Consider the following 23,383-nt stretch of genomic DNA (forward strand, 5'->3'; position numbering starts at 1 on the left):
TTTCCCAAGTGGTGAGACTTTGACACTGTCTTGGTACCAGACAATTGGATGACAAAGCCAGTAAATATCATTTTGGAAGGGAAATTTTGGATCTATGAATCTAATCATCTGCCTTAAACTGTTACATCATATATTCTGCTGTCTTTTTTTGGAAAACGAGTTGAGAGACTGGATTCATTCTAAGCAGGTTACCATCTGTGATTTGATCATAACATAAAACCTGAGACTAATTTATTAATTGCTTTGTGACTTCATTTCCAACAATATATGGCTCTGTTTTCATGGTAGAATGCAACATGCTGTTTTACTGGTTTAATGTTTTGTTTTTAGAAGATTGCTAAATACGTCTTTTTAACTAATCTGTTATTTAAGTTTTGTTAATTTTCATTTGCATAATGAAACAGATTATAGTGTCACATCTTTCACTACATTGTCAGACTTTCAGTTGAACAAAAGTAATTACCGCACAAACACTTTTTAAAAGATAGGGTTTGAAGTCAGAGATGTACCTGCTTTTAGGAGAGGTTAAGCATCAAACAGAGACCAAATTTCCAAGTAATACCTGAATTCACTTCACTGTATGATCAGGATTCTGATCATACAGTGCATATATGTGTAAGTAGTGTAAAATGTAAAGAATCATAGTTTCCAGGATGAAGCCAATAATTGATATTTGTCTTTAATTTGTTTTGTCACAGTTGTAACATAGTTCAATTTGCTTTCTGGCCCAAGGTTATTCTCTTGGGTTTTATTCTATACATGAACCTAGCTGGGTAAGATGGGAAATAAGTTACAGCATCTTACTAAGGGTCAAGAGGTGTGTGTTTGAGGCTTGGTTGAGTCTTGCCTTCAATTCCTGCAGACCCAGCTGGATATGGATATCTGTTTTTTCAGTCTTGGTGCACCTGAGGCATCCCAATGTGAGGGCAGGTGCATTGCTGTCTGTAGTACTGTTGGCTAGAGAAATAAAACCCCAACAGATGAGTTCTGTGACATGGAAGATCATGGTTGTATCTGTATTTATAAACTAGCATGTGTATCCTTGTATCTTCTCTCACAAAGAAAGAACAGTATAATGTGTGACGAGGAACCTTGCTTTTGCTGCAAGGGTGTAAAAGCCTGCAGCAGCCTTGTTTAAATATACAATAAGGGCTTTTAATAAATTAAGTGTAAAGTTGAAGAGTTCTCAGACAGATATAGTGTGTATGTGTTTCACTATGACCAGAGCTCATTGATGGCTGAGCTAATCTGGTGTCTGAAGCTGAAGCACAGGGCTGGGCCCAGTGTGCTTCTGTGGCAACACAGCTTTTGCCACCTGAGGTCTCCCGTGGTCTGGCTTAGTGCACTTGCTTGGCCCAGGTCTCTGCTGTCTGTGCTGGTTTCTCTGAAGCCCAGCACAGTGATGACACTTCTGTTGTTCTCCTGATTGCATTGTTCCTTCCTGGGTTTCAGGCTTTGCTTTGCTGATCAAAAGAACTGTAAACCTTTGTTTGAATTTGAAATGCAAGCAATGTTTTGCAGTGGTGGGTGAGCAGCACAGCCTATCTAGCAGCTGTGAAACATGGGAGAACCAGGTTTAAAGATTCTCTATTACAAAGTTATTAACCCAGGTCTCCTCCTCACCAAAACCTCTTGGAAGAGTTGAGAAGTTTGTTGAGGTGACTCATAGAACACAGTGGCAGAAAAGGTCTTTAATAATAGCCCATGGAGTCCCAACTCTGAGACAATGCTTATTCTTACCATATTGATTTTAGAGGCTTGTCTATTAAGTGTTAAATATGCCAAGACCTTAGCTTTAGTTTTTTGAGTTAGTTCAGCGAATTCTGAATTCTTCAGTTACTCTATTCTCACTGTGCTCATGTTTATCTCTTATAAACATGACTGCTGCCACACCTCCAGGTAGATGGAAGGCCCTGTTCTAGTAAGAGCAGGATAAAAGGCCTCACAAAGTACAAAAAGTACTTCAGGGAATGGTCTGGGTTGGCAGATGGTGCTTGTGTGCATATGCTAGTATGGAATATAAGTCCCCAAGTAGTGTTTGAGATACTGAACTACTGACAATTCTGTCTTGTGAGGAAAACCCCAAGCCTCTAATCACTTATCATCATTATAAGAGGAAGGATTAGCTATTACTTGGTAGCTAAATTCCAACTAGTCTATACACACACTTTCATCTAATTATTCTAATTACTATAGCATTGCTCATTTCCTGAGCTGTTGTCCTGTGCAATGTTTGACAGCTGGCAGGTTCCACTCCAGAGATGTCTGCGTTTGACTTTGGGGTAAAACATTTCTGTTATGATCCTACTTCTCCAAGGATGAAGCTCTGTGACCTCTCCTTCTCACATTCAACAATGAAGCTACTTTCTTGCAACTAGCCCTTGAATATCTGATGTAGAGGATATCTGACTCCATATGCTGTGTTTCACCCTGAAGGTGATTGCTGTGCATACTGACTTGTGACTTGGGGTTTTTTTGTTTGTTTGTTTGTTTTAATTTCACTGCAGGCTGGAAGTCCAACGTCTATCTCTGCCCCTCATAGCTTCTCTCGGACTTCTGTTACACCATCCAACCAGGACATCTGCAGGTAAAGTGTGTCGTTTGCATGGCTACAGTGAGGCTCATGAAAGGTTCAAATTAAGGAAAAACAAAACTGAAAAAGCACGTTTACAGGGAAGTAAGCAATGTGGGGTTCCCACACGAAGCATCCCATTTGTTTGACTCGACTGCTGTCTAACACTGCTTCGTTGAATCTTACTGACTGTTTGGCCCTGCTATGTTTACCATTGCCACACTAGCCGTAATTCTCATTTCTTCACTTTTAATTATACGTGTTCTCTTTTGTAATTGTTTTTTACTTTCTGTGCTTTTATTCCACTGTTCTGCATGCAGTTCCAGTGCAGTGTTTTCTGAGTGTTGTCATCACAGTCCAGTGCAGTCTGCTGTTGTCTTGAAAAATCCGCACTGCCAGAGCCCTCTGACACAAGGGGTCACTGTGACAGTAATCTGTCAGGACACGTTACATGCAGCAAAGAGAAACTCCCGTGGGCAGGATCGGGGCCAGGCACTCAGATCTGCTAAGAATGTAAAGCCCACCCGCACTCTGAAATTCTCCAAGTCCCTCAATGACGTGGACCAGAAGGCACAGAGCACCAGCGAGTGCTTTGACTATGTGGAGCGAACACGGTCAGAAGGCAAATTGACCCCAACTCAAGAGCAGTGTTTAAGGATTAACAAATTTCATCTTAAAGAGAGGAAACCACTGAATCTCAGGCCTCTTTCTTTTAGCAATTCTAAGCACTCCTATATCCCTTCCCTTTCCAACTACTCGAGTGCATCGGGAGGAACAGAGAACCACAGCGCTGTACATATCCCCTTGCTGGAGGACAAAGTGGACCATGACACCTCGAGGAGCAAAAAACTGTTGCGTTACCTTTTTTCCTTCTCCCACACGTCCAGCATCAGCAGCCTGCATAAATTTCATGAACTGGAGAGCTATTCCAGTCACTTCCAAGCAGAGAAATCCTCCAGCATGCTGGTGGAAAGCACGGACTTCTGCTCAGATGATATGGGAGACGATGACGTCTTTGAAGACAGCACCTCAGTGAAACTGAAAACAAAAGAGCAGCGGGCACCACTCTGTTCAGTTGAGAAGGACAGTGACCTTGACTGCCCTTCCCCCCTCTCAGAAAAGTTCCCCCCTCTCTCCCCTGTGTCCACATCGGGGGATACCTGCAGGTTGGTTTACCAGAGAACCACCTACCTTTGAACCCTCCCCTGTGCGGTGGTGACCGTTCTGCTTTCCCCTGCCTTTGTGCTGTTTCTGTCTCTGCACCCTGTCACCTTGCTATAATATGTGTGATTTGAAGCATGCAGCCTTCTATCTGCTGTCTTGCACTCTTCTGATGCACTTAACAAGACTACTAAGCAAAATAATTTCTTTTGGAGTCAAATAAATTCTCTTGCAATTTGTTTCAGGTTTGGGGTTCTGAGATGGTATTCTTCTCTTATCAGTTCCCAAGCTGGGAATATTATGAGAGACTCAACTATGCATAATAAAGGCCAAGCTGAACATGTCTTAGGTTTTAATGAGCAATGTGTTTTCCTGACAGCACTGCTGGGTTAGTCAGAGGGTGGGAGTTGGAAGGAAAAGACTGCTTGAAAATTGCTTCTGAGATCAGGTCAATATAGCTTAAATTTTTTTCCCTTCAGTTTCTATCCCACAATACTTTTTTATTTGTAAAGGGCCTTCTGTGGATGCCTTGGTCAAAAGGGGCATCTGAGTGCTGGCTGTTAGTGGTAGGCCTGTGTGATGTCCACAATGTGAGGTCCAAAAAAAGGATGCATGTCCTTGTTCCAACCGCAGAGGATTAACCATGTGCACAGGTGCTGGGAACAGCAAGATCAGGACTATCTTCATAGTGACTTGTCTACAGGTCTGCCCCATATCACCTCCAAAATGTGGCTGAGGAGCAGGAGTCATCAAGTACAGGAGCAAATATCCAATCCCTCTACCTGACATTTTACTATCCTAGTCTTTTTCCTCCCTGACAGCACTTTCTAAAGCTGACTTTGTTAGTACTTGCCAATATTATCTGATTTTCCCCCTCATTACCACCAAAATCTAGTTCCATACTGGCTTGTCATCAACAAGATGCTGTTGTAATCCACTCACTGCTTCATTTCTGCTTGCCAGCTATCAGCAAGGTTGCAAGAGGCAAGATGCTACACATCAGTAAGAGATTTCAGTAATGAGACAGGGATGGCAGTATGCCAGGATGTACTTCACATATGCTTAGTAACTTGTATTCAGTCTCTGAGCTCCCCACCATTCCCCTTTCAATTCATGACCTCTTCCATGTAGTTAGAAGGACTTCACAATGCTTGATGCAACCCAAGGGTTGTGTATAAATTGAATCTGGAAATCAAATGTCAGCAGCTGGTAGTAACACTATATTGGGATGTCCTTGCTGTTTCTGCAGTTAGGCTGTGAGGAAAATGGGGAATTTGCAAAGCTGATGTTTCTTTAGCAGCTCTTGCAAAGTTAGAATTGGAGAAGCAAAACCATTAGTCCATTTAGAGTAGGTGTGTTTTGAGGTTCAGATTCAGTGCTGCAGTTCAGCAGTGTTAACCTGTCTCTTAGCAAATTTGCACTGGAATTAATCACTTGTGCAAAATCCGGGCTAAATTAACTGTTCATGATACTGGGGTGGGCTGTTTCACTATTGGTTTGGGTATTTTGCTTTATCTTCTGTTTTGGACCATAATACATGCATAACTGTACCTCTCTGTGCATATTTTGTCTTGAGAAGTGCTATCTGATCTTTTTAAATGCTATTTTCAGTTAAGTGCTATTGGTCTGGATGAAATGCTGTCATTTCTTGTTTTTTCTTTTTGATGCTGCATTTCTGTCAGGCTCTATGTGTCTGCCTCATCTGTTAGAAAGCAGCTGTCTAGTTAGCCATGTCTGTGCTCAATTATTTTGTGCCTGTGTAATGTGCTTGCGCAGCAGTGGAGTTCTTTAGTTTTAGCTCCTTTATGGAACACATTCCTTTGATATATATGTCTCAGGATGCTCAGTGAACAACCATGTGTGATCACAGATATTACATGCCCCTTCCACATCCTTTCTGCTTTCTCTTCTCCTTAATAAGCAGCTTTGCTTCTGTTTCAGGATATGTCACTGTGAAGGAGATGATGAGAGCCCTTTGATTACCCCCTGTCACTGTACGGGAAGTCTTCATTTTGTGCACCAAGCCTGCCTGCAGCAATGGATCAAGAGCTCAGATACACGATGCTGTGAACTGTGCAAGTACGAGTTCATCATGGAGACAAAACTGAAGCCTTTGCGAAAGGTAGGCACAAGACCAAGGATATGCTTTATTAAACACAGATCCACTCTGGAAGGAGGCTGTCCTTGCCCACGAGCCTGCAGTACTCCCTACCTGTTAATTAGCTTTTGTGGCTCTTTAGTAAGACTGGTCAACTGTATTGGTACAAAAGGATTTAAATTAACCCTCAGCCTGGCAAACTCAACATCAGTGGAATCCAGCTCTGATAGTTAGCTATTATAGCCCAGCATCTCTCTGTCTGTAAATGTGCTTACATACACATACACATATGTATGCATGCAGCAACGTGGTTTTTTTCTTTACAGTCAGATTTTAGAGCACAAAAGTATTTACAGTTATCCACATTTTTTTTTAATATGGCGTTTACCTGCTTTAGTTTGCAGCTGCAAGATCCACATGGCTTTATGTTCTCTTGAAGATATGAGTATTTCACATTAAACTTACTTTAAATCACACTTTCTGAGTGTAATTTAGTTAAAATTTGTAGCTTTTTTTTTCTTTTTAAAGGATCAAACTTATTTAGTGAAAATATTAATTGTAAGTAGAAGAGGGTTCCCTGGTGAATGTGTTGTCATTTTTACCTTTTCTTAGGCTGTGAATAACCACGTTTTAGTACTTCAGATTGCTAGAACCTGTATTTTTGTTTTATAGAAAAGTACCTTTCATAAATCTGGTGACTTAAAGTAGAGGTACTTAAATGTCCTTTTATTTATTATAAAGCTGGTTTTGTGCTTGTATCCTTTTTTGGTTCTCCCACATCCTCTGAGCTTTCAATTTCAGTTGTCCTTACCATCAGGATTCTGAGATGGAAGTCACTGCTATTCTTAGCACAGAGAAATCTTGCCGTATCTACCAAAGTGGAAGAGGTTAATAACAATAACCTCAGTCTGGAACTAGAATAAATGAGAAACATTAAATTCAGTTATGATGGGACTAAATCATATAGAGTGGAAGTTCTGGACTGCAACCATCTAAAAACTGTTATGAGAACTTGTCCAATTCCTAAAAGTGACTCCTAACAGAAAATAGAGCAGATTTCAAACACCTCTTATTTTTTTAGAGAGATGTACAGTCTGCAAAGCTTAGCGTGTCTGACCAATAGGATGTCCTCTGCTTATGACTGTGGTGTGGATCACTGCCTTCTAAGAACCACACTTTTTTCCTTGGTAGCCCACTGGCACAGAGTATAGAACTTCCTGCTGAGGTTCTATTGAGCTGCAGTACTGGCCATCATAGGCTCTGTTGTCTGTGCAGACAATGCTTTGCACAGTCCAACCCTAGGACAGTAAAGAAATTATTCTAGAGAATCCAAAGTAAGAGGAATTGCTATAGTTCTCAGTTGACTGCTGTTTTTTCTGTGCTCACTCAGCCTGAAGTGGATGGGAAACATTTACTAAATATTTGTGCCCTGTGAGAAAAAAAATGTGGGGCACTTTCAGAAATGAGTCACTCAGCATCATTAGTTATATCTGAACAGGTCATCTGTTGGAAACAGACAAGATGCCAGAAGGTAGGGACAGAGCCATAAACAGGAGTTCACCTCTCAAATACATCTAAAGAGCCCTTTTAGAGGTTCAGCTGCAGCAAGAAGATAAGGTGCCTCTGTAGCTTCAACTCAGCCTTTATGGTGTCCTTTCAGTCAGGAGCAAACAATCTGGAACTGGTGATTATGAACGGGATGGGACAAATAATGGGGCTTGTGCTTGTCTGTAGAGTAGAAATGGAATTAAACTTCCTTGGCATCTTAAAGTTATTTTGCAGCATTGGGCTGTTTAAACACTAAGTTACTAAGGGAAGAGAATGAGAAACAAAATGTGTCATGTCTCAAATGAAGATGAGGGCAGACAAAAGAGAGATGCGCCATTTTAAAATTTCAAAGACATTAAATCTAAATTTTCTGCTGAATTTTTTGTTTTCACAACACTTGAAAAATCCAGAACTGCTGACTGTTTTAAGTAGAAAATGCCACGTGCTGTGTCATCGGAATAATGCAGCAGTGACCTACAGATGTGAGTTTCCTCTCTGGACTAGTGTGTGGTTTGCAGAATACCTTCTCTTTTGCTTTGCAGTCATTTCTCTTGAAGAGGTGAGGCAGTGCAAGTTGTTTTGGTAGCTCTAAAGCCAGCAGTTCACAGGAGGTATTGTCCAGCAGAGGAGCTCAAGCCATGGAACAGAAAAGAGAACTATAAATTATTCAAAACGCAGGTCTTCAGGACTCTGTAAAAGCATTTGCAAATAGATTTAACATGGTTACTTTTTGGCAAAATAATTTAATTAATGTATACTTTCTATCAAAAAGTATACACCTTCATTTAGATGCAAAAGCAATTTTCTGTTTAAAATACAACATGAAAAGGGAATGTTTGTCCAATCTCTTTCTAAGAAGATTGAAAGAATATAGGTTTCTAGTATGACATGAGTCTAGCATGTCACTGCTGGAAGTATTCAATTCTTGTGCCACGGTGAGGTTTGGATGCCCACACAACTGGAAATGTGTCTCAGACTGGCCAAAGAGATTGTTTGTTGGCAACACAGAGAGGATCACAAAGTCTCTGTCTCATCGTTCAACCATTCTTGTATTTGTAGCAGTGGAAACAATAATTCAGCATAATGGGTGATTTCAGTCATACCATTCAGGTCATCTTCACCCTCTTCCACATTATTCCTACTTTTCAAAGTCCTCTTTTTTTTTTGCAAATTATTTTTGGAGACATCAAATGAGCATCTCTGTGCACGAGTTTATGTGCCCCAGCATATATTTTGTGAAAGTGTGAGAAAAGCCCCTCATAACAAGCAGATATGCGGAGAGATGTGTATCTCACATACAAAAACTTTCATCATATACATAGGGGAAATTGAAAAAAAAAAATTTAAAAACACAGCTTTTGGGGTCTTGAGTCTATGTCTTGAATATTAGAAGCATCTGTAATAGTTGTCAACTTTCTTTCCATCTTTCCTAAATGACACTGACCTGATTTTGTGGTTTTGTTCTGGGCTATATAAGCATTATTGATAGAGGCAGGTCTGAGGATTTAAATTCCTGAGTCGTCTCACTTCTAAAGCTGTCATCCCAGTTCTACTGTATATTCTTAGGGCATATGTATTTAAGTGCACTTGAAACAGTGAAAATAAACTACGAGAGCGTCACTGCTGTTAAGTGATGTTAAATATACGTGAAGATTGAATGAAACCCCCTGAGGCAGGAGGTGAGAGCTAAACAGCCTTGAGTGGAGAACAGAGGAAGGAGCAGCATTGCTTGTGCTGTGCAAGGCCTCACATGAGGGTCCCCATGTGCTGCAGCTGCCCCTTGTGGGTCAGCACAGAGTGATAACATTGTGCTGAGGCTCCAGATGGGAGCTGAGTGCTGTAGGTCCCCTCCAACACCAGGATGGCTCCCATCACAGCAGGCTAAGCTGCCAGCCGTCACACCAGTGCTGGGGCCAGAGCAATAATGCCATCTGATTTTTAAAATCCTTGTTAGGAGGAAACTGGTCTCCTGCCTGGTTTTCATTCTTATCAATGTTCTCTTTTCATACTCTCTAGTAACTACAATAAACACCTAATTTCTTGCTCTGGTTCTGGGTTTCTTGCCAGTGGGAGAAGCTGCAGATGACAGCCAGCGAGAGGAGGAAGATCATGTGCTCTGTAACATTCCATATCATTGCCATCACCTGCGTCGTGTGGTCTCTCTACGTCCTGATAGACAGGACCGCTGAAGAGATTAAACAGGGACAAACTACTGGTATGTTACTTCCTTATCTTCCCACTTACTCTTTTGGAATAATTATTTATCCTGAATGCAGAGAAGATGCAGAACATAAGTGTGCCAGTAATGTTTATACTTGTCAGCTTTACCCTGAGGTTGGGTTAGTTTAAAAGCACAGTTCTAAAGTGATTTCATTAAATCAGTGTAAATTAATCTGTGGATGCTTTTTAAATCTATTTCAGATAATTTATTTTGCACTTGTGAAATGCACAGATATGACAGCTAATCCAGTGTAGCCAGATACAAAGTTGCCCTGCCTTAGTAAATTTAGGCTTAAATTGGAACACTTACTGTGCAGATAAGGACGTAAGCATTTGTTTGCTGCTTTGGCTACCTTTAAACTGGGCAAAACCAGAACAGTTTTAAAAAAGAGAAGTAAGAGGAATCTAAATCCAAATCTTTGAGGTAAATCAACAGGGTTTTCTTTCTATTCAATCATCTGTGAGGTGGGTTAGCACAAGTTTCCGATGAAAGCCATGTTAGACTGGAGAAATTTTTATGAGTGATAAAAGCTTCTTCTGAAGCAGAAGAAATTCAGGTTAATTCTTAAGACTCCAGTTCACTCAACTGAGAGGAGGTGCACTGCAGTTCCTGTAGTGGCTGCCACCCCATTGCATGATGTGTTAACTTCTTGTATAGTAGGTTTTCTTTAGCGTGTCAGCAGTAAACTTACCAAACTGAAATGTGTTTACCTGGGTATGCTGGGCTGCGGATTTGAAGCTGCCACAGAACCGTTTCTCAAGGCAACTGAGCTGTGCCTGAGGGTTAATACAGAAGGAACAGGTTACCTATCAAGGCTGGGAGCTGTTAGAAGGCAAGCTGTCCTTGCTTACAGAGCACTGCATGCCAACTGGACGTGGAGGTGGAAAATATTTTGCTGGTGATTGAACAGGGTCATTTGAGGAGGTAGCTGAGCATTAATAAACCTGCAGATCCATGGAGCTGTTACAGAGCAGAATCACTTGAAATTAAAACGTTTTCCTCTCATTTCTCATTTGGGCTATAGTTTAATTGTTCATTACTTCAGTCAGGAAGCTGCTTTGAATGAACCCTCTTAGTATCCGTTCCATCCAACCCTATCTCTTCCATGTAAAGTGAAAATTATTGGCCTTTCATTGCAAGGTTTCTGTATGGTAATGAAAAGGATAATATGCTTTCAAAGATTTATCATCTCCAGGTTATTTTAACTAGTAAATATATTAGATGAACATGAATAGGAGGAATATTGTGAATATTTAGAATGTTATAGTGCCTTCTTTCCTCCCTTCATTTGGATTCTAAATCTGGGGAGTGCTGTACTGAGCAGTGTGTGTGGATTTATGTCCACACAGGGCCAAGCATATACTGTCACTGCCTACAGATGGCATCAGATCACCAGCAAATCAGAGGCTCAGGTATTAATCATGGGCGGGATTTCTTCAGTAATAAGGCTGAAGTGCCCTTCGTATTTTGGGACTAAAATATTTTCATTCTTCCCACACTACCATGCATTTCCAAAACAACACTGACCTGTATCTTGCTTAAAACTTTAAAGAGTTGGAAGGACATGATTTTACTCTCTGAAAAACCTGACAGTGGGTGATTCAGCATGGTTTCATATCCATCTTGTGATGGTGCTTATCTTTAAAGAGGAAAGAGACTGGATGAATACAGGACCTATGTAAGCAGAATATGTATAAAATTAATAAATAGTCTTTCATTTAAAAGTAGTTGATAGAAATGTCTAAAAGATCAAGATAGACAAATTTAGGAAAAGCAATGTTGGTAGTTTTTATGACAGAGGGTAAGCTTGGAATGCTTCAGCATCTCCAACACTTTCAGTTTTGTATCAGAAGAGATGCTGTAGTTCAGATACAAGTTACTGGGTCTGATGCAGATAAAATTGCCTGGTCTGCATAACAAACATGTCAAGCTATATGGTTACAGTCATTCCCTTATATCTCCATATACCATGTGATCACAGAGTGGAACAGACTTGTTGGGTCACTGAGTTGAGTCTCCTGCTATAAAGAGGAAACCATGCCTTAGAATCCCTTTCATAATTTGTTCTAGTTTTTGTTTAAAAACAGGTGTAAAAGGACCTAAATGTATTCCTGGTGGTTGCCTTGACTCTGTGATTGTGTTGCACAATTGCTGACACAGAAAAGGAATTGTTTTGTTTTTTGCTGGTGAGGGAGAACAAATGTGATATGTGAAGTAGAAGTCTGTGTGTGTTTGACTTGAAAGGGAATTAAAAAAAAGCCCAAACAAGAAAAATGGCAACACAAGAATACTTTGCATGACCCAAAGTCTGACAGTTTCATTACAGGACATTTTTGAGACATCCAGTGTAGTCCAACTAATATTGACTAAGTCCTGTTTTTAATTCTTTGTTTTTATTTTCTTTCTTCCAGGGATTCTAGAGTGGCCATTTTGGACTAAACTGGTAGTTGTGGCCATTGGTTTCACTGGAGGACTTCTGTTCATGTATGTACAATGCAAAGTGTACGTACAGCTGTGGAAGAGACTTAAAGCTTATAACCGAGTAATATATGTACAAAACTGCCCAGAAACTAGCAAAAAGAATATTTTTGAAAAACCTGCACTAATGGAGCCAAACTTTGAAAGTAAAGAAATGTTTGGGGTTCACCATTCAGACACAAACTCTTCACATTACACAGAGCCAGAAGACTGTGCTGCAGAAATTCTTCATGTCTGATTGCTGGGTAGGAGGGGTGTTTCTGTATGTCCTTGAAGATTTTAATATCATTGTTTACTGCAAACTGCTCTACCTTTTTAAAATCAGCTAGTAGCTGAGGGCTGGCGGATGAATTTTTTTACTTTTTTTTTTTGTTGGAATTTTTTAAAATCCCTTAGGCATATCTGTCAATGTCATCTTGGTTGCATACCTCTCAACATTTTGTGTCTTGTACTGGCTGATCAGAGAGTCACAGGATATTGGGTAGAATGAGCCTTGGGTTTGATATCAAGCAAGCCGCTAGTGAGCTGTCATAAACTTCATGGAGTCTGTTACTTTAAAAATGACTTATTCTGGAGTATGTGTAGAGTGGGTTTGGTTGGTTGGTTTGTCTGTTCTTTATGCATGATGAAGGAGGTTGTCCCAGACACTGAGGGAAATGAGAGCGCTAGAGTCTAATCTACCACTAACACTGCCACTAACATTTTGTCGTAGGCAGCAGGTGTAAAATTTTGCTTTACATATTGTGATGAGACTTACAAAGCATATAGCACTTTTAAAAATCTTTATTTTGTAATATGTATGTCAAATGAGAATGAAACTTGAAAGAATGTGTCATTTTTGAAACATTTCTTTGTTCTTTACCCCATCTATTTTTCTGGAACATAAACCTCTTGCCTTATAAAAAAAAAATTTAAAAAATTCCAGCCTGTGATTTCCAACACATGTCCACGTTATCTTACTAAACATAACACTAAAAAACATTGCCTGTTTGGGTTTCCTTTGAGGAGCAATTTTCTTCAAAGGATATTGCACTTGTGACTTGTGTATGGGGAATAGTAGATGTGTACAGTGTTCATTTGCAATACATAATGGTTTCAGTGCTCTGTTCTGAGGATTGGTTTTGCTTTTTTTTTTTTCCCCCAACAGGTCAGACCATAAACACACCTGCACACATATACCTGGTTGACTTTCATTCCAAACCATTAGCAAAGGCTTTGTTGCTATATTGATAAAAATGTGAGCTGTTATGGAAAAAAAGGAAGCTTTGTCAATACAGCTGAAACTGGTTTTGCTTCTTTAGTGTTGTGTCACGTGTGAACTACCCAAGAATTTGATGTTGTCAGAAGAGATGCTGAGATTAAAGTTTAGGAAGTAAATATCATATTAAGTGGATGAGTTTAAAAGTACCTGCCTGGTTTTAGTCCTGATGTGATGCACCATGTGATCAGAGAATAGTTTAGTCTGTGCTTTTGAATTTGAGGCTGGCTTTTTAATCAGTCAGCTTTCATGCAAGGAGAGGAACAGCTTTAAAATCTGTTTGCCTGGCTTTAGACAGAGGTGCCCAAAGCCTGGGGTATCTGCTGTTGATTCATTTGTCCAGTCTGCTTCACTGCACCACTGTCCAGCTCCAAGGCCTCATTTAACCAAAGTCTCAGTGTGACTGGAGCAGAAATGAAGCCCTGCGAAAAGTCAGCACGCAAAGTCTCTGCATTTGAAAGCTGACCTTCCCGGCCTGAGCCCTATCTGAATCTCTGTAAAGTCAATGATAATAATCTGGTTGGTTTTAGTAGGAGTTGCCTGGACTTCTCAGGTAAAAGTTTTTGTTTACTTGTTGAGATACTGAACTAAATTCCGAGCTTGTTCAAGTTTCACTTAGTATTTTTCAAGTGCAACTTTGAGTACGTTCTTTTTATAGTAAAAGTAGTTATTTTAAGACTTCTCAAACAATAACAGTAAGATACCAGTGATTTTTTTTGCTTAAAATCTAATATTACTTCATTTCTGAATCAATATTTTAATGGAATGCAGAAGGGACTATGGTAAGAGAACACACACCATTGATTTCTAAGAGCTGTTAGAGGGAAAGTATTGTGTGTGCACATGTGCCTCTGTCACTTCAGGCTTGAAGTTTACTGTCTGTGATCTTGAACAACACAGTACCTTGTTCTTGAGATGTGTTAAAACATCCAGACCTCTGGGCAATCTTAGTAAAGCTGCACTGGCGTGGGTCTGTGTACTGTACTAGGTGTCAGGATGTCCTGTGCTTAAGTGATACAGGCAGACAAACCCTGCATACCCTGGTAGTATCGGGGCAGCAGTCTTCATGACCATACACATGTAAAGTTTGTTGCCTGTGCCTGCCATAATTTAAAGTGCAATTACTCGGGCCCTTTCCTGAACTCTGCTGTGGGTGATCCTCTTCTGTTATGGGAACCCAGATAATACACTGTCTTGTTCTGTTTTCTATTTCGTTCTGTGAAAGATTCACTAAATAAACTCAGGTGGGTTAAATATCAGGTCTTGCACACCTTCGTCAAGTTCTTCTGAAATGCCCAAGTGCACAAGGGTTACCCGTCTGTGAGACACTCACATTACAGCTGCAAGATGCACGGAATCAGCTGTCAACCGATGCTCAGCGCATCTCGTCCGATCTGTGACCAGTAGGTGAAATGAAGATGGACAAGTTCTGGTATGAAACTTGGTTGTTCTCCAACTCACATCCGAGAGGCACTGGTGTGAGAGTGATGTTCTGACAAGTGCTGATATCAGACTGTAACTCGCTGGTCCTGTTGCTGTCACTGTCATAGATGATTTTTGGTGAAATGTTGTGAAATCTCATTTGGTGTTTTGGAAGCTCCATGTGGAACATGCCAGGTAGTGTTCACTGTATTCAGGGTACTGAAGATTTTTGCTGTGCCCCTGAGTATCTTAACTTGGAATGAAAAATCATCTCTGGCAAAATCATCTAGGGAAAAATATTTGCGAATGAAAGTGTTTTAGCCAGTGTTGCTGCTAAACATTCCCTCTCCCAGCAGGTCTTTTCTGAGTGAAAATTAAGGCCTAATATTTAAACTCTTTATATTGCTTAGGAATGCTCATACCAGGAAAGGCTGCAGAAGAGATCCATCTCTCAGGGGGGTTCGTTTATGCTGTTCATATTTCTTATGCTGATTCTTGCTTGGTGTTAATGGTGGGCTTATGAAGCTGCAGTTCTCTGCTTCTGCATGGTGCCATCAAATGTTTGAGAAGGCTGAATGGTGCTTTTTTCTTCTTTCTTCTCAAGAAGATACTGTTGACTTTTTTTCAGCTTCCAGCTGTGAGGCACTGATGCTAGCTCAGGTGAGCGCTGTCCTTCCTGCCCAGGTGTCAGTAAGGGGAACAACCAACCCCTGTCAGATCAGGCTTTCCAGTACTTCCTTCTGGTAGCTTTTGAAATGACTGAAATAGAATTCTGGTCCTTGCACCTTGGCCAAAGTTCATGTGGGTTACCTTGGGACTTTTCTGAGCCCAGAATTTAAGTAGAAGGGAAAATAGGCTTAATACCATCTACCACAATCTCTTCCCTAGATTGCCAGAGCCTTTGGTGATATGTCCAGTGCCCTAGACATCTGACCAGACTCCCATTCTATTGGTGTAACTCCTATCCAAAAAAGCACCATCTGGGCCGAGTAAATTTCCCACTGTGTCACATTTGATCCATCTGCCAGGTTATGAACATGCATTATGTTAGAAATATAGATGTGTGCTGCAGAAGGTCGATCCCATTTAAGAGATCATGAGATGTTAAAATCCTATGAATTCTCAGGACTTTCTTCAACTGTAAGCCTGTATTTAGAGAGCGGTTGTTTAAAATGTTCCCATGTTCTGAAAAGATGGCCAGACCTGGGGATGACTTCCTCTGGTTAAATGTCATTGAGATTGGCTTTGCTTCAGCAGGAGGCATTCAGTGAAGGTTGAACGAGCCTGCAAGGGGTTAGAGAAATACTGAGTGTCTGTCCTGTACCTGGGAAATCCTAAGAAACAATAGTAATTCTCTGTCCAAGCCCACCTCTGCCAACCCCCTGTACTGATCAGAACAGTACCACTTGGGGTGCTGTAAGGAGGGGGCTGCTTGGTGTGCCACTCACATGGATGTGGCCATGCACAGGAGCTGGTTGCTTCTGCCCTGTGGGAGGCAGGGTAAATATCTATTGCAAAGTGGGACCCAGGTCCAAATTTCTTCTGAAGCTGAAGTATGTTAAGATACAGATTTCTGGTGTAGTCAGCTGTGGAGATTGTGGCCAGTAATGAAAAGGAGGTCGGTGACCCTGCGTTGGGTCTCTCTCAAATATGGGTGAAACTGGGCAAATAAAAAAGCAAGGATATTACTGGTTGGATTTCCATAGCATTATATTAGATATGCAAAGAAAACTTCTAAGCAGGACCTTTTATTTTGTGATTATTTTTTAGTTTTGAGATATTGCAGTGTCTGTATGTTCCAATGAAGTACTGAAAGCACTTGTCTTTGTATAGAAGATAACTGTTTTAAAATTGCAGCTGATCTTGTATTTAGGTAAAACATTTGTAGATAGGTAATTGTATAATGTTGAACAACTTTACACTGGCATGTGTTGTATAGTTTATACAAGACACTTCACACTTCTGCAGAATTTTTTAGTTAGTAAATTTCTAGTAACTTAAATGTATAGTTTTGTACCCTTTCATGTATGTTTGTTTTCTCAGTATTGCCACTTGCAGAGTTATTTTTAGTTTCTTAAACTGTAATTGGTTATTGGTGTGTGATACACAGGGTTATTGACTGCAGCAATAAAGTGTTTCTATAAAAACCAGAACAAAACAAAACCATTATAGTATCCATTTTGTTTGAAAAAGCATATAGAGAAAAATTGAGTTCTGCAGTAGCAGATAATCAGAGTTCTTTCACTGGAGTAAACATGGAACTTGGTGACTCTTCAGAGTAGCAGACCAACACAGACTAACATGCCATGAAAACTTGATGTTAAATGATTCATAATGATAAAGGCATAGTAACCATAAGAATAATTGGGCAACTCCTTCAATGCAGGTGCTTTGGCCTCAAATGCAGGAATCATGGGGAGAATTTTCTGGCTTCTGCCATGGAGGAGGTGAGGAGAGAAGATTGCCGTGGGCCTTAAAATCTAGACCTTCTGAAATCAACACTGAGTGATGCTACAAATGCTTCATTTCTGAAAAGAAGAAGAAAAATAGTTTTGTATACAGAACAGGAAATCCTCAGCAGTTTCTCTAGAATACATTTCTACCCCCAGTAGGTCGAGGAAACTGCTGTCTGCACTGCTGTGAGAGAGCTCATTACAAAGGCATACATGCCAAAGACCAAAGAAGATCTGGAGCATTGTGTCTGTAACAGACACAAGGGGGCTCAAAGAAAAGCTTTTCATTTCTGTTTCTTTTTAACTAATAATTAGTTTTTCATTTTCTTTTAGGTAACAAAGGAAATCTTAGATCTGCAACCCTAGAGAGGTGTCTCCCATGCAAAACAAAAGTCTCTGTCCTATATTCCCTTGGTAAAGGAAGTCTGGCTCTAGTAAATGAAGCTACTTATATAAAGCTTGGAACCCAACAAGATGGAACCCATACAAAAATACCTTTCTGGAGAGATGGCAGGATAATTTCCAGGGCCTACTGTTTGACTGGCAGTCTCTGAGATTAAAAGCTGATAAATGGTTTAAGAAACAGAGCCTGTAAAACCGTCTGGCTACTGGTTAAAAAATGTTCTTTGTCTTGGGTTCAGGCATCTCAAGTTAATTATAAAATAACTTATTTCCTCTTGCAAACCTTATTTCATCTGAAAGAGCATTGCTGTCACTGTGTGAAGTGTGTCCCTCTGAGGCAAAGCAGAGCATTGGCTCAGCAGCACATGGCACGGCTGCAGCTCCAAGAACAGGATTTTTCAGCTGGTGCCCAGGAACGAACTGTCTGGTGAGTAGTTACTGGTATCTGACTGGCCTCTCAGAGCAGGACAAAAGGAGGCAGTTGGGAATCAGAAGGGCGGCAGCTGGGAAGATCCATGAGTGCCCTGTGGAGGCTATGGAGGTGTCAAAAGATGCAACTGCAGCTGCTGACTCTGAAAACCAAGCCCTCTCTCAAGAGCCATGCTTGTGCCTGCACTGCTGCTCAGCCTCCTGCACTGCTGCAGGGACTGTTCATCCTCCTCCAGTTCCACTTCCACAGCCACCCTGTCAAGCCCTCTCCTGTCACCCACCCCTCCATTTCAGATTTCACTGTCCCCAGCCTGTTTACCCATATCGTGGTGTGCTTGTCCTTTTTTTTTCAGTCTACTCATCCAACCCAAATTTCCTTCCTCTTCCCCCTTCCTCAGTCTTTCAACTTGCCTCTGGACAAGAGGGTTGTGCTAGGATGAAGCAATCGTGGAATGACCGTGGGAGCACCCAAAAGTGACACTGTCCAAATTAAGGGTGAATGTCCACCTGTGATCCCATTTTTCCTGTAAATCCTCTAGGCTCTGGTCTCTGATGTATGGGATGCTCTCTGACATGTTGGTGTTTTATTGTGTTTCCACAATACAGACAGAAGAGGATGTTTTTTCACAGTCTTGAGATGGATGTATGATGTGAGAAAATCAGGCAAGAATATCTCATTATAGAAAAAGATCTTGGCTAAATGGAGAGAGGAGGCAGGGGAGGTGTTTTTTAAAACAAACAAACAAACAAACCCAAAACAAAACCCCAGAAATCATAAGAGCCCTGGACAAAGGAAATGGGGAGCAAGTTCAATGCATTACACAATACTCTTTTAAAGTGTATTCTAGGAAAAAGTGTCAGAGGAACTGAAATCTGAAAATAGAGTGTAGACCTTGCTTGAGAGGGAGAAAAATGAAGTTGTCTCAAAGGCTTTAACATCAGAGGAGGGTTTGAAATAACTGAATAAAACACCAGAAGGCTGCACAGAGCAGAGGAGGTGGAGATCACCACTCAGGGTGTGCTCATTAAATCCTGAAGCTTCACAGAATCAGGCTTGCAATTCCTAACATTTTAAGACTTCACTAAAATTAACCTCCCAATCATTTTTGCTGGGAGTGCCTTGCTGTGCTGGTTTGTTCTGATACTGTTTCAAAGGCCACCTGCAAACAAGCAGCCAAGCAGCTTAGGAGAATTCATCACTATTAGAGCTGTAGGGTCTGATGCCGGGACAGCAGCTTCCTTTGTCACAGGAAACAGTTATCCTTGTGGTTGGGAGAGAATAGGAAATGTGTCAGGCTGATGACTTGATCCCAGCTGAGAGAGCACAGCTGTCTTGGAGAGTGTATGTAGTACTTCATATCTGCTTTACCCCTAAGCATCCCAAAATGACTCACCAAGTACCATTGTTCCCTTCCTGTGGATAAACCCAGGTCTCCAAAGCCTGGCTTGCCAGTTATCTTGCTCTCATGTTTACCTTCTTGCTTTTCAAAGTGCTGTGTTAAAAGAGAAATGATTCTGATAATGGGATTAGCTAAACCAGTGTTTCTCATGCCAGCAAGATGATGGTTTATTTTAAGGACCATATTACATTCTTGGTCACATGTAAGCAGTTGATACACACCAGAGAAATCAGATGTAAATTAAACCAAACTATTCCATTGAGCAAATTAAGCTGTGGTAGAAGTTAGAGGTATTATTTCAGGGATGAATTTGGACCTGCCTGATGTTGCACAAGCCTCTGTCAGGATTCTCCCTTTGCTGCTGGGGTTTAGGCCTTCTGCAGCAATCTTCAGTCTCCCACTGCTATTCTAGTTTTGCAGTTGTCAAATGTGTGCAGAACCAAATGATACCAAAAGAGTAGCCACTAATGCAGCTGTATTCCTTGTGCTTGCCTTGTTTGTGGCTTACATGTCCCGTTCCTCTGCTCTCCCCTCCTCCCTAGCAGCCTCCCAGCAATGATTTGGGGAGGGGAAGCCTGAAAGCACGCTGCTTTCTCTCTATTTCCCTCCTCCCCTTAAGTGCCAGAGTAGCACTGCTACACCTCTGGAGGCAGTGAGAGGATCTGCACATTTACGAGGAAGTGATGAGGTCAGGCAATCTCGGATCCTATGGTCCTCAGGGTTGAGGAGGATGTCCTAACATCACGTTAAATGCGATGAAGGATCCCAGGAACACCACCTCAGAAAGAGGGGACAGAGAGACTCTCAGCGCCTTGTGATCTGGATAGTCCCTTGAACAAAAGGTATAAAGATACTGTAGTAAGTGTTTATATAACCCTGTGAAACCCTGTGAGAGATTCAGCTGATGTCAGAATTGCCGCTGCCTGGATGGCAGAGCAAGGACGCTCTAAGTACATTTCTGGACACTGAGATGGGACAGACGCAATTCTATGAACATTGAGGGGTTTTTGTCCCTGTTCTGGTGGAGCAATATGCAATTAGCACCCATGTGTTCTCATCTATTACCCCATGCCCCTTAGATTATTTATGTAGATTGGAAATTTCTGTAGGCTCTGCTGCTCCCCTCTGTCATTTGTTAATTACTATGTTGTATCATTCCTCCCTGCTCCCATATTAGCATATTTCAGGAGGGCCATCTGCCCACCCAAAATGCCTGCAGCCTCAGGAGGGCTGTAAGATATGTGACATCTTCACAAAACAACCTTGTTTTTCACTGGCATTGCACAAAGAGAAAAAAGCAGCTGGCTATTGCTGTGAGTTTTCAGTCTGAGGGATGCTCAGGTGAAGGGGAGCTGTGACTAACAAGCAGCAAAATCCATGGCAGAGGAGGTGTTGCCCCTGGCAGAGAGCTGTCCTAGCCACCCCTCCCCCCCCCCCCCCCCCAACACTCGGCCAGATCAGGAATAGCAGCTGCTCATGTTTTCAGAGCCCGGTTTCGTAGCTCCCTGCATGTGAATGCACAGATCCCACCGCTGCCTAGTGAAACCATCTTCACGAGAGGAGCGAGGTGGGTGAGATGCACGGGGGCTGGAGTGCACAGTGTGATGTAGGAACGGTTCCTGCCTCCCCAGGAAAGGGACCTGGGGAGGAGTAAGCCGGGGTTGGGTGCCGGTCCCGGGCTGATGACGGGCGGGGCTGTCGGGTCGTGCGAGCGGGTGCCCGGGGCCGGCGCTGCCGCTGTGCAGCCGCACACACGGGCACTGCCCGGTCCGCCGCAGGGACCGAGGGCCATCACAGAGCGATTGCTCTGACGCCTTCGCCTCTGCTCACGCTGGCAGAGCAGGTGCTACCGCCCCCCAACAACAGCAGCCCCAGCTTAAAACAGTAAAAATTTATCTATTTTTATTCTATTCTCGCACTGGCAAAGGCGGTAACTTTGCACTCTACCTCTGTAAGATCATCCCCGTCCCCATGGCAGAGCCGCGCAGCCACGCCCGCGTTCCCTGTTTCTGGATGTTTTCCTCCCGCGCTGCGGGACCGGGGTGTCCTGGCACGGCACTCACGGAGCCTGTGCAGGCTCCGGCGCGACGGGGTTTTGGGCTGGCCGAGGGTAAGAGGGAACTGCAGCTACCGGGTCACTCCCGCGCTGGCCCGAAGCCCCCAGGGGTGGCAGTGGTGACCGAGCCCCTGGCCCGTGCCCAGGCTCGTGTCCTCAGTGTCCGGAGGGGGGTATGGGCTGGAACCTTGGCTAGGAAGACCCCTGGGTTCTGTGCCCTCACCAAGAGGCTCCATAGTATGCTTTAAAATGCACCAACTGGAAGAACAGCCAGAAGTGGTGAGGATGGTCACAGGCCTGAAGTGGGTTGGTAGTGTCAAAAAGGAAGCTGGAAACCTGGGGTCAGGATCCGCCTTGGCTCGAACAGTTCAAGCGCCCCCTCTCCGTCCCTTGGAGATGTGACATGTGCAGGGTGCGGCACGATCTTCTCCCTGCATCTCAGCCACTGTGCCAAGAGGGATCCAGGGTGATGTTGGGAGAGTAGGGGAAGCCCTGCAATGCAAGTCTGTGTCTGATCCCGTAGACTAATCTTTAGGACACATGCTTCAGATCCAGCTATGGGATCTAACTGCCATTTCCAAGAGTGGTTTCCTTGTTGGACATCAAGCAACCATCAGATATAACAAGGAATAGAATAGTGCCGGAGTCTCATAGAGTGTGGGTATCCTCAGTGGTGAAGTAATGTACTCGCTGGATAAAATGGTTGGGTTTGGTTTTTGCATATCCTGCCATTTCGTCTGACAGGATTTTCATGAAGCATTAGAAATTGTACCAAAAGTACATGTCAATGAACTTTTGAAGGTGGACCTCATGGTAAAAGCAAGAGGTACTAAAAGACTAAAAAGAGACATAGCTGTGAAAAGGCTGGTGAGAGGTAACAAATGAATTCCTACAAATTTCATGTACAGGACTGAGTTCGTCTAGTATTTTTTAATGAGTTTGTAAGAGGAGTTATAACACTATAGGGAGACTGCCAGTCATATCTTTGTACAGAAGAGACCCAAACTGCATGAAAACACAACTCATTATTCAGGGAAATGGAACTGGGTTCAAATGCTGCAACAGAGCTGAAATGAAACATGGAAATCCACCTATCAAGGTTTGAACACCACTTTGCTCCATATTTGCAGTGAAAATGAAGGTGCCCAGAAGGTAGCCTTGTGTCTGACAAATCTGTTTCTGAAGCACTTGGCATGCTAAAAGGGTTTCCGACATATCTTTCAATGAAGGCTGTGAACCTAAATTTAGGAATTTTAGGGCTAACAGTACTTGTGCAAAAATGAAACTGATGTGAGAGTTTTTTGAAATCTTATGTAAAGGAAAGATGAAAACGAGGAAGCTCTTAATGAGTTTATGGTGCACTTGTATGTGGTAACATTGTCCATGGGAAGGATTGCAGTTCAGCAGTAAGGATCCCTTGCTTAAATCTCAGGAGAAGTCAGATATCTGGGCTGGGATTCTGCAGCTACCTCAGGTGTGCCATGTGACAGTTGGCAATTTTGCACTTCTAGGTGTTCTTTAAAAAGTAGCGGTAAACTAGAAATTAATGCTGAGTAGTTTTGACTTTTTTCTATGTCTATATGTAAATGCATGTCCTGAATGTGGGAGAGCCTTGAAATCTAAGTCACAATATAGCAAATGGTTGAGTTTCTACTTGACCAGAAAAGATGTAGGAGACCTTCTCTGACCTGTCTGGGTGAGCATAGCCAGTATCATTGTGCTTCTGTGAAAGAAGAACAGGATCCTTTCAAGAGCAGCACAGGCTGTCCCCACTGCTGCGTAGCCACTACATGTAAGTAACTTTCAACATAAGTAAGACAGGCCACAACACATCTTGGGTAGCTGCAGTTTTAGAAGCCGAAGCAAAGAATCCATAAGCATATTT

General features: G+C 42.2%; 1 protein-coding gene across 4 annotated transcripts in view; it reads left to right on the plus strand.

Moving 5' to 3' along the window:
* MARCH8 (membrane associated ring-CH-type finger 8) overlaps positions 1 to 16,921 on the plus strand; it is a 96,803-nt gene extending 79,882 nt beyond the window's left edge. For 3 of the 4 annotated variants that reach the window (XM_017803852.1, XM_017803853.1, XM_017803854.1), the window contains exons 4-8: positions 2,508 to 2,587; positions 2,893 to 3,738; positions 5,675 to 5,855; positions 9,447 to 9,594; positions 12,012 to 16,921. In XM_017803852.1, the coding sequence (XP_017659341.1) occupies positions 2,508 to 2,587; positions 2,893 to 3,738; positions 5,675 to 5,855; positions 9,447 to 9,594; positions 12,012 to 12,316 (1,560 nt within the window). In that variant the 3' untranslated portion in view covers positions 12,317 to 16,921. The remainder of the gene's footprint in view (positions 1 to 2,507; positions 2,588 to 2,892; positions 3,739 to 5,674; positions 5,856 to 9,446; positions 9,595 to 12,011) is intronic. The other variant, XM_017803855.1, reaches the window with a different exon arrangement.
* The last annotated feature ends 6,462 nt before the right edge of the window (positions 16,922 to 23,383 follow it).

The sequence above is a fragment of the Lepidothrix coronata genome, unplaced genomic scaffold, assembly GCF_001604755.1.
Source record: "Lepidothrix coronata isolate B3197 unplaced genomic scaffold, Lepidothrix_coronata-1.0 Scaffold8, whole genome shotgun sequence".
NCBI lineage: Eukaryota > Metazoa > Chordata > Aves > Passeriformes > Pipridae > Lepidothrix > Lepidothrix coronata.